The sequence below is a fragment of the Tenrec ecaudatus genome, chromosome 1, assembly GCF_050624435.1.
Source record: "Tenrec ecaudatus isolate mTenEca1 chromosome 1, mTenEca1.hap1, whole genome shotgun sequence".
Lineage (NCBI taxonomy): Eukaryota > Metazoa > Chordata > Mammalia > Afrosoricida > Tenrecidae > Tenrec > Tenrec ecaudatus.
Window position 1 is genome coordinate 86,521,340 of NC_134530.1, and position 12,014 is coordinate 86,533,353.

The following is a 12,014-nucleotide window of genomic DNA, read 5'->3' on the forward strand; positions in this document are numbered from 1 at the left end:
TTGCCACGTCTTTCTCCCGCCGAGCTGCTGGTGGATTCTAATCCCTGACCCTCTGGACAGCAGGACAGTATTAATCACTAGGCCCCTGGAGCTGCTTTCCTTTCTCTTATCCCTCTCTCTATTCCATGCTTCCATTTAGAATCATTGTTCTTTGAAATTAAGAGATGCCTCTTCTAGAAGGAGCCCTGGTGGTATAGTGAGTTACTCACGGGGCTGCTAACAGAAAGGTCAGCAGTTCCAAATGACAACCACAGTGAGAGAAAGAATCCACTGGATGACAGTGAATACATATATAACAATATAGAGATATAGACATGCATGTATGTACATATAAAATTCATACATAAATATTTTTGAATGTACATACATGCAAATATATTTATATTGGTATATTTGCATACATCCATGCACACATATTTATATCCATATATTTTCATACATGTAACACATGCATATAAATGTATGCACACATGTACATATGCACACACATGTATATATATTTATATGTCATCTACGTATATACGGCATAGATAATTTCGGAGACTATAACTGTTTACAGGATAGAAAGCCTCATTTTTGTCAATTGGAACAGTTGGTAGTTTCAAGCTGCTGATCATGCAATTAACAGCTCAATATGTAATCGCTATGCCACCAGGACTACACACACACACACATACACACACGCACGCACACATGCACGCACACACACACACAACATCCAAAAGGAAAACACTGTTGATAAGTCAATTCCAATTAACAGAGACTGTGTAGGACAGAATAAAGCTGTTTCTTAGGCTTTCTGAGACTGTCTATGTGAACCGATAGGCAAATCTTTCTTCCATGTAATGGCTATGAGTTTGAACCCCCAGTCTGTGGTTAACAGCCCAACACATAACTAGTTGTGTTATCAGGTTTCATTTACATATATGTGGGTTTAATAGTTTGTTGGAAAATGGAATTTATATATCCATATCCATACACGTACACATACCCATAACATACCCATGCAAATAAACCTATACACCCTGGTGCATTGGCCACCATGTGTTGGGCTGCTAAACAAATGGTCATAATTTCAAATTCACCAGTTACTCCATGGGACAAAAATTAGACTTTCTGCTCCTGTGAAGATTTATAGTCTCAAAATCCAAAACAACAATTCTACTTTGTCTTATACAGTCACTATGAATCAGAATCAACTTGATGGCAGTAAACTTGGCACATATCGTATACATAGTTTTATTACATTTCTAATAATGACTAATTCTTTTTATTCCTTTGAAGATGATTTTACTATGCATTCACTTTTGAAGTTTAATTTTACTGGATATAGAATTTGAGATTAACAGTTATTTCCTTTAAGTATTTTAAATATATGATTTCATTGTTTTCTATTGAAAAGTAAGCCATCAGTCTTTACAGATTCACTGAAAGTAATGTGCTATTTTCCCCACTGATGCTTTTAAAATTTTCTTTGACAGATTTTCAGAAGTTTTGTCATTTCATGCCTCAGTGTGATGTGATTTGTATTTGTTCTTATGGGAACACATGATAGTTCTTACATAGAAGATTTCATCATTCTTTGAAAATTTTCAAATATATCTTTAGCTCTGTTTTCTCACTCCTATCCTGCTAGCATTTTAGTTCCATGTGTATTAGTATGTCCCTTTCCTAGATGTCTCATATACTTGTCTGTACATACCCAGCTCTTTGGTCACTTATGCTTCAATCTGTGTGTTTTCTACCCAAATATCTTCTTGTTCACTCATTCTCTCTTCTGCTTGCCCAATCTTCTGTTAAAAGAGTCTAGTGAACTTTAAAAGTTTAGTTATTGTATTTTCAGTACTAGGTCTCATTTGATTCTTATAGAAATTCAAATTCTTTGTTGAAATTCTCTATCATGTCATATAATTTGTCGAACAGGTTAATTATAGTTATTTCAAAATCCACGACCTACTTTATGTTAGTCCTTGTTTTTTCTTTAAACGGTTTTATTGGCATTTCATCCACATATTATACAATTCAATAGTTCAACAATATCGAGAAGAGTTGTACAAACATGACCACAATCATTTCTAGAACATTTTTCTTCTTTTTACTCATTGTTATAATGTAATTATTATTTTTAATTGTAGCATAGATATACACAACAAATCATCCTCCAATTCAACAACTTCTACATGTATAATTTAGTGCCATTGATTATACTCTCTGAGTTGTACAACCATACTGATATACTTTTCCAAATTATTCCACTACCATTGACATCAACTCAATGCCCCCTCAGCAAAAATCCTTCCTCCTTCACGCATTGTAACCATCGGTCAGCTCTGGTTTTTTTTTCAATAATTTTCTTGATATAAATTCAGAAATCATACACTTCCATAATTAAGTCACTTTTAAAAATAGTTGTATACACATCATTACAATCAGTTCTATGTTCCCTCCCCACTACCACATTCTTTGTTTGCTCTCAAAAAGCTTTCTTTAATTTCTGTATAATAGCCCCTCTTCCATTTTACAAGGTCTACTTATAGGTTTCTAGAACAGATGAACTGCCTTATAGAGTGCTTAAGAGCATTTCATCGTCACAGCTTCTGAATTATAGAAATAGGAAAATATTAAGTCATTACTAATTAAGTAATCAGTAAGCTATCATAATAGCACTGTAACCATAGCGATACAACTACAACAATTACCTTGATTTGTACTGTGATATATTGTCTGATAAACAAAACAAATTAAAAAAAAACTTCCTTATCACACTTACAATCACCTTATGAGATCAAATGCAAAGATTCCATTTTTTTTTTGCTCACTCCCTCCTTTTATTTTACTATTATTATTAGTTTGCCCACTTCACATCTGAGGAAAATGAGTCAAGGCGAAGTAAAATATAGGTGGTTGTTTCGTTGTGGAAGAGAGACTTTAACCCATATTTTGAAAGTTTTTCCTCCTATTCCATATTATGAGTCAGAGAAAGTGTTTGGTTTATATATTTAGTAATTGTTAACATTTATTGATAATATTTCTCCTGTCTTTCTACATTACTGTTAAAAGTATGCATCATGGCATGAGAACCTGAGCCCTTATTGATATTTATCAGTTACTTCTTACCCCTGTCCAGTTCTATGCACGGTTCTTTCATGCCGGGGTTCCAGAATCAGGGACGTATACTGCCATGCTGGTCAACACTCCTAGCGCCAGCCCTAGGGCTTTCAGTCATCCAGTGTTGACCACATGGGCGTTGCATAGAGCTGGAAGCACCAACCACTCCCTTATGCTCAGTCCCCCAGGTGGTCAGTCCCACCTATGTGGCTCTCCCTTTGAGGTTCAAGAACCATATGACATTCTTACAGAAATCCTTTCTACAGTTGTTTGTCATCTTCTCAGAGATCCTAGAACCAACTGTGTGGTAGCAGCATATCGTTAGATTTTCCTATGGTCCCCAAGCTTAGGTATGAGAGCTATTTCTGACAGTAATATTTAGGCTACTTCAAAATTTTCTCTCTCACTCTTTTTTGATTATGTACTGTGGTAGTTACATAATCAATTTGAGAGGCTTAAGAGTGAAGGGGTGGAATCTAGCCTGTCAATCAGGTCATAGACAATGAGGCCTTTGTGTGGGCATGGCCTTCTCCCGAGGATTCTGGAAAATCTGGTATTCCTCCTTGGAGGCAGGAGACAGGATCTCTCTGCTCAATTCCTGGGATACGTTGCAGCTGACAAGGTACTGGGAACTATGCTAGTGCCCTGAGCTGGAACAACCACGTGGAGACCCCTTGCCAGTGCTGGGATGCCTCTACTGCCACTGGATCCACAAGACTTCTCACCTACTGGCCTGTGACCTTCCTGCATTCAGCATCAATGCATTTGTTTCATGAGTCTGAAGAGGACTCCATAGATTGGTATTAGACATAAGGGTTAATATCAGACTTATGGACTTGATTTGGACTGGGCTAGGATGTTTTCTCAATATTCTCCTGCTCTTTCTTATACACATATGAGTGTCTATGAATTTGCTTCTCTAGTCTACCAGACTAACACAGTTTCTAACACCTTGATAATCAATCTTGAGCAGTGAATCTCCTCTAACTGAAATTTCTAGCAAGAATTCTTTGTTTCTGCCTGAATACAGACTTATACAGGATTCCCTTCCATTCCTTCTCTTAGCACCTTGTATTTTGACCCAAAGAACAATCAGTGAATGGTTGATGGATGCAGCAAATAGAGCAATTACTACAGCAGATTAATATCAATGCATATTTTTTCACCTGTCATATTTTAAATGTGCTAATTGCTAAATATTTTGCCCAATTCATTTTCATACTTCCACTAAATAATGTGCCTTGGAAATCGTCCGGTATCAGTCCATCCACGTTATTTTTTTACAGCTGCAGAGAACTTAAACAATAGTTGTACTGTAATTTAATTGAGTTCTGAAGAACTCTGTCATTATGTCTATTTTTGCAAACGTCCAAAACATTTAAAGAGGTGGGAAGGAGAGGGAATGAGGGGAAGCTGCGCTAGATATACTTACTTAAAGTCTTTGAAGTTTTTGTTTGCTTGGGAGTTTGTATGAGGTATCACTAGGATAAGTACCTAGGGGTGATATTCTTAATCTAAGGTAGTATGGGTCATGTACCTTGGACAGAAAAAAGAACAAACATATCTCTCTTGGAAGAAGTAAAATCAGAATGTTCCCTGAAGGTGCGGACGGCAAGACTTTATCTCATCTACTCTGGACATGTTGTGATGAGAGAGCGGTCCCTGGAAAAGGACATCATGCTTGGTACTAAGGACCTCACACTTAGTAAAGTAGAGGGGCAACAACAACAAAGAGAGAGAGAAATACTCTCAACAAAGCGAATTGACAATGGCTGCAACAATGGGCTCAAACCTAAAGAAATGTGTGAAGGTGTCTTAGGGTCTGGCAGTGTTTCATTTTGTTGTATGTAGGGCCACTATGGCTTGGAACTGGGCCTAACCCTAAGGAACTATGCAACTGAGATTCTGAAAAACAATACCAGCAACTTCTTCTATAAGTGAATTGCCTTAGTCTTAAAGGACTGCTGTGAGGAACACAACATGATGAAACAGAATTTGGACAATTAAAACTTTTATGGACCAATTGAGGTCACAAAACATTTATTTGACTGCTAACCTAAATGTTGGCTGTTAGAAGCCACCCAGCAATACTTGGGCCTGGTAATCTACTTCCATTAATACCATAGCCAAGAAAAGTCTGAAGGGCAGGTCCATGTAGTAACACACGGGACCACCATGAGTCAGAATTGAGTAGATGGTAACTAACAGCAAAGCTGGTCCCACAGGCCTAAAATTTTGGTCATTAAAACAATTCTTATTTCAACTTTTTCTTCTTCGCTGGTGAACAATTTACATATAAGGAAAGAATTGCATCGACTCTAACAAGCAAACTACTCAAGCTCAGGGGCAGGACCAAAGACAGCTCTAGGCAATGGGAGCATGACTAGGCGTATGGAGTGTAATCAAAAGATCTTTGCTAGCACTTTTCTGGGTCTTGTAGCATTGCCTAAAGCAACAAAATAACTCAGCTCACCTGTCGGTAAATCAGAAGACATATCAGAGAAAGCTTTGCTCAACAGCTCAACAAAATTCTGCCATCTGCTCAAAAAGAAAAAACAGTAGTTTTAATGACAAACACATGATATTATTGATCAGATCATCATTATCATTTTCCTAGAGTAGTGTTTGCCAAAGTGGATTGTACCCCCCACTGGGGACACTGGAATGATCTAAAACAATTGTTAAATGCAAGGAGGGCTGCTGAGAAATTTTTTTGCTGAGAAGGTGGTTGTAAGCCAAGTTAATACCAAGCCGTTTATATTAAAAGAGCTTTTTGATATTGGTATCATTTTGGGTTTAATATGGGAAAGAAAATTTGATGCATTTTTATTAGAAATAATTTTAATTTAGGGAATTAAGCACACCCAAAACTAATGTAGGTGTTGGAGATTCAGATCTCTGTAATTTGCTCTACAAATATCTGGTTGATATCTTAGTTTCCATAATTATGAAGCCAATGACTAAAAAATATAAACACTTAGGCCTCCCAGGTTAAAAAGTCATTATACAATTTCAAAATAAATGAATAAATGAAATCCTTGCCAGCTCACCATTCCACCTTCCAAATATCATGCAATTGAATCTCATAAAGAGAAGTAAATAGATTTCAGAATCTCAATGCTAAGGAGGACTAAGAATGTAATTTTAAAATTGAAAATAGAAAAAAAAAAAGGTCCTTTCTGAAGTTTTATTGTCCCCGAGTAAAATACATTCATCGTTGTTTGGGACCATGAGCTGAGTTCCTCCTCGTTCTGCTGCACACAACAGAAGGAAACCTATCCAGTCCGCACATTCTGCACAGTTGCTGCGTTTGAGCCCCTTGTTGCAGGGCTTCCTCTAGATCGAGGACCTTCCTCTTGTTGGGGGTCTTCCTCTTCTTCCAGACCCTTTACTCTGTCACACATGGAGTCCTTCTCGAGGGACGGGTCTTCTTTTATACGTCCCAAGTAAGTGAAATGAAGTTTTATCGCCTATGCTTCTAAGAAGTATTCTGGCTATACTTCCTCCAAGACAGATGTGTGCATTCTGGAAGTCCAGGGTAATTTCATTATTCTTTGCTAACACCACTGCTGACCACACAGTCAGTGGCTGAAACTCACAAGTGGCTGCTTGGAAGAAAGAAGAGGATGTTTGTTTCCAGACAGATGGACAGTCTCTGAAACCCTGTGTAGAGTTGCCATGAGTCAGCATTAACTCCATGGCAGTGGAGTTGGGGGAGTTGCCATGAGTCAGCATTAACTCCATGGCAGTGGAGTTGGGGGAGTTGCCATGAGTCAGCATTAACTCCATGGCAGTGGAGTTGGGGGAGTTGCCATGAGTCAGCATTAACTCCATGGCAGTGGAGTTGGGGGAGTTGCCATGAGTCAGCATTAACTCCATGGCAGTGGAGTTGGGGGAGTTGCCAGTACGGTAATTCAAAGGGACAGATTCGTCTCCACTTTTCCTTATTAGTTTTGCAACTTTCACATGCATCTGAAGCAACAGATAACACCATGGGCAGGGTCAGGCACATTTTAATCCTCAGAGTGCCATCTTCCTCTTCCATACTTCAACAAAATCTTGTGTAGATATACTAAACCCAACGCATCATAGTTTGATTAATTTTGACTGCTTCTTCCAGGAGCATTGACTGTGCATCCAAGTACAATGAAATCCCTGACAAATTCAATTTTCTTCATTTAAAAAGAAATGATTGATCTAGGTGTGAGGATTTTTGTTTTTTACATTGAGTTGTAAACCCACTGAAGGCTACAGTATATTGATCTTCCTCAGTAAAATTTTCAAGTCCTTTTCATTCTGATTGCAAGGTTGTGTCATCTGCATATCACAGGTTGTTAATGAGCCTTCCTCCAATCATGATGCTACGTTATTCTTCATACAGTCCCAGTTCTCAGATTACTTACTCAGCGTATAGAGATAATGTGTTGTGAAGAAATACAAGCTTGACATATGCCTTTCTTAATTTTAAACCATGCAGCATCTTCTTGTTCTGTTCATATGACTGCCTCTTGGCCTTTGTACATGTTCCACAAGGGCACAACCAAGTGTTCTGGAATTCCCATTTTCTCAGTGTTGCCCATGGTTTGTTATCCACACAGCCAAATGCGTTTACATAATCAATTAAACACAAGGAAACCTCTTCCTGGTATAGTCTGCTTTCAGCTAAGATCCATCAGACATTAGTCATGACATTTCTCATGTTCTCTTGTGAACCTGACCTGAATTTTTGGCAGCTCCCTGTGGGTGTACTGCTGCAACAGTCTTTGAAAGATCTTCAGCCACATTTTACTTGCATCTGATATTAATGACATTATGTGATAATTTCTGCATTCGGTTGGGCCCCTTGCTTTAAAAAGGACACAATTATGGATCCCTTCAAGAGTCAGTTGGCTAGCTAGCTGTGTTCCAAATTTCTTGGCATGAATAGGTGCTTCCAGTGCTTTATTAGTTTATTCAAACATTTAAACTTACATTCCTTCAATGTCTATGGTTTTGTTTTTGTTTTTTTAATAATAGTGGAGCTTGAAATACTTTCTTCAATATCATTCATTTTGATCACTTGCTCCTTAAAATGGTTGACCATTGACCAAATCTTTCTGGTACAGTGACTTGTGTATTCCTTCTTTCTTTTCATGTTCCTGCATCGTATTTGCCCATAGAATCCTTAAGTATTTCAATTTTGTCTTGAATATTTTTTCTTCATTTCTTTCAGCTTGAGAAATACTGTTCATGTTTTTCCCTGTGGTTTTCTATCTTGAGTTCTTTGCACATTATATTTTAACACTTTGTATTCTGGAAATTCCCATTGGAATTTTCTCATTTCTTCCATTTTCTCTAGTTATTCTACTTTCATATGCATATTTCAGAGTATCCTTTTATATCCAGATTTTAAAAATTTTCTGCATTTTTTACTAACCTTTTGTTTTCTTTAAGGAGCCCTCGTGGTATAGTGGTGACTCATCAGACTGCTAACCACAAGATCAGCAGTTCAAAACCACCAGCCACTCCACAAGAGACAAATGGGGGTTTCTACCTCCATACAAAGTCACAGTCTTTGAAACTCATGGGGGCAGTTCTAACCTGTCCTCTCTGGCTACTATGAATAGGCATCAACTTGGTGGCAGTGAGTTTGTTTTTTTTAATGTATGATGTTATTGATTTTATCTCACAACTCTCTCTGGTCATTAGCTCAATGTACTAAATATCTTCTTGAGATGTGCTCAAAATCAAGTAGCATATAGTCATGGTTTTATTTTTCTTCTATGGACTTATTTTAATTTTCTTCACCTTCAACCTGAATTCACATATAAGCAAATGGTGGCCTGTATCATACTACCCTCTTGACCTTGCTGATGAATTGAGCTTTTCCATGGTCTCTTTCTATGGTTGTAGTCAAATTAATTCCTACACATTCCCCAAGGTGAGGGCCATGTACATATTACTAAAAAAGAATGTTTTCAATGAAAGTCATTGATCTTTCAAAATTCTATCACACATCATCAAGCTTAATTTTTATCACCAAAATCATATTGTCCAACTGTGGAGCATTCCGCTTTGTTTCCAACTTTTACAGTCCTATTACCATTAAATATCAATGTACCTTCATTGTACGTTTGATCAATTTCAGATGGAAGAATATAATAGAATTCTTTAATTTCTTCATTAGTTTTAGTGGTTTGTGCATAAATTTGAATAATTGTATTGACTATTTTTGTGGCAGTCTTCTGGACAGTACCCTATTATAAAAAGCATTGTGTTCCAAGAGAGATCTTAAACTATTCATTCTGATGGTGAATGTGACATTTACACCTGAGGTTTTCATTCTCATCGCAGTAAAAACTTTGATTGTCCCACTAGAAATGGTGGATACCAGTCCATTTCAGCTCGCCAATGCTTAAGATATCAATATTCATGTTCTTCATTTCAGTTTTGATTACTGATTTTTTTCTGGTTTCATACTTCATACATTCATGTTGACTGATGTTTGCAACCTTTTTTTCTCATTTTGAGTCATACCTCATCAGAAGCGAAGGTCCTGAAGTCTTTGCTTCCTTCATCTCCTTAAGGTGGGCTCTGGTGGTAGAAAGCCGTTCTTCTGCTATCATGTTGAGTGCCCTCTCAACATGTTGGCAGCATCCTCTCAGACAACGTGTGGCTGATTAGCCCAAGGTGTTTGGTGGCTCATCCCTCAGGCGCACAACACACCTTCTCTCTTCCAGTCTTAGTCTCATAGCCTCTCCTACATAGATTAGCAAGAGGCAATTTCTTTTGCTAGCAACATAGCAGAAAGTGGTCGAACGTTTTCCTTGTTCTTGCCCATCAACAATAAAATAAAAATGAGAACAGGTTGTGAAATAGGTATTAGGTTTCCTAGAAGATTTCTATTTTCAAGAACCATATTTTTAGCCTTCCCAAGCGTAAGAAGTACTGCCTACTGTCTTTAGCATGATGTCCCTTGACTTGTACTCCAGCTCTTTGAAGAAGTTCCTTTCCTGCTCTGTCTGTGCTTCTCTCTTCTCTCTTCTTTCTTCCTTTTGTTACGATCGGTCCACATTTTGCGGGATGGCTGCATACATAGCAAACTTCGCATCGAGTTCACGTCTTGGCATTCATGCAGGGTCACAAATGGACGAACCCTTTCTCAGTAGGTAATAGGTACTCATTTACATAATATGCTGTGCTGGTCTGCATAAGCCTATTGACCAATTCCTGCAAGGTGCATGGCCATCATAGAACAGGCTGCAGGCCACGGCCAGACAAAAATCGATCAAATTACAAATCATTTACAGCTTACCCAGGAAATGCCAAGCAGTATGGAGAAAAATAACAAACCCTGTGGTGTAGAAAACTCGGCAAAAGGCAACACACTAAGATTTAAAGAAATATGTCCTCAGCTTTTTTCTCAAAGAACTGAGGCATGAAATCACATAAAGTAACAACACACCACAATGACTTAGCACCGATTAAAACATTTTTATGTGAAAATCAGAGAGCCCCATTCTTTTCTTTTTTTAACTTATCATTTTGATTTGTATGAATATTTATGGAGTAAGTTGGTTTTCCATTCAATAATTCATACACACACATTTTGATTTGTCATATTGACTGCAATCTTCATAATGTAATATCTCTCTTCCCACTTGCTCCCTGTATTTACCAACTCCAATTGTCCTTCATTTCTGTCTTGTCTGGCCATTTAAGCTTTATCCCTGAGGAAATGCTGCCTTTTTTGATCTTGTAGGATTGGTTGCTATAATGAGTGCAAACTTCCCTGATGTTATTGATCACTTTATAGACCTGTCTACTGTTTGATTGAAAGTTGAGCCATGGGGGTGAGTTAATCAGGGAGTTATTTAAAGCTGAAAAACGCTTTGGCATGGTATCAGTATTAGAAATCAGTTATTTTGGCCCAGCATCCATTCTTTCTTCTCCTGATAATAAGCCAGTGGCTGTTGAGTTCATTCCAACTCACGGTGGCTTCCTGTGTGCCCGAGGAGAACTGTGTTCTCAGTGGCAGACTTTTCAGAAGTAGCCCATCAGACTTCCCTTTTGTAGTGCATCCAGGGGACACAAGCCTCATCCTTTGGTTAACAGAGGAGCACGTTCAGTATTTGCATTATCTAGGGATTCTTCTTCTATTAATAACACACCTATTTTCTCTTGAGTACGGTATAGACAGACTGCGCAATAAAAGCCACATCCCCTTTTCATAGCTCAAGTTGTGATCTACCTTGCCTTAAGTTGCCGTCTCTCAGTCTTTTTCTCTTTCTGTCTCTCTTATCAATTCTTTATTCTGGTCTTTTCTGAGGTTTTATTTTTCCCAAATGACATATAGCACAGCCTTCAAAAAATTGTGTGTGCTATATTAGCAAAAGGCAGTTTCTGTTGCTAGCATTAAAAGTGCAAGTGGTGAAAATATTTTCTTCTTCTTGCTCTCCAGAAATCATGAAAAAAATAAAGAATCAGTTGTGGAGAAGATTCTCGCTTTTTAAAGGCATTTTACTTCCATGTGACTATTTTCCTGAAATAAAAAATGATTCATTAGATATGTAACTGGTTTGTTTTGCTACATCTTAAAATTTTCCTCTACCTGATTTTGCAAGTCAGGAAAGTTCTCTGTCACACAGATATGCTCCTCTGATGGGCAGTTAAAGCATGGTTCTAAGAGTGTCCTATCCCTTGGGCTCTCATGTAGACAAGGCATACAGGAGTGGCAATGCCACAAATGAGACAGCTCGTGACTATGTTAAATATTACAAGTCCAGGCAGATAGACCGGAGAGAGTTGGAAATATATCATTCTCAAGGAATATTGTTATGATTGGTTGCCATGGCCTTGGCTCTGTCTCATGGCAACTTAGTAACAGAATGAAATGCTACCTGGTTCAGGCCACCTGGATGATCACT

At 37.9% G+C, this 12,014-nt stretch overlaps 1 protein-coding gene across 1 annotated transcript in view; it reads right to left on the reverse strand.

Moving 5' to 3' along the window:
- The window catches only part of C1H1orf87 (chromosome 1 C1orf87 homolog), a 110,001-nt gene that overhangs the window by 14,113 nt on the left and 83,874 nt on the right, over positions 1–12,014 (reverse strand). The window contains exon 8 of the mRNA XM_075534599.1: positions 5,582–5,646. Within this exon, the coding sequence (XP_075390714.1) occupies positions 5,582–5,646 (65 nt within the window). The remainder of the gene's footprint in view (positions 1–5,581; positions 5,647–12,014) is intronic.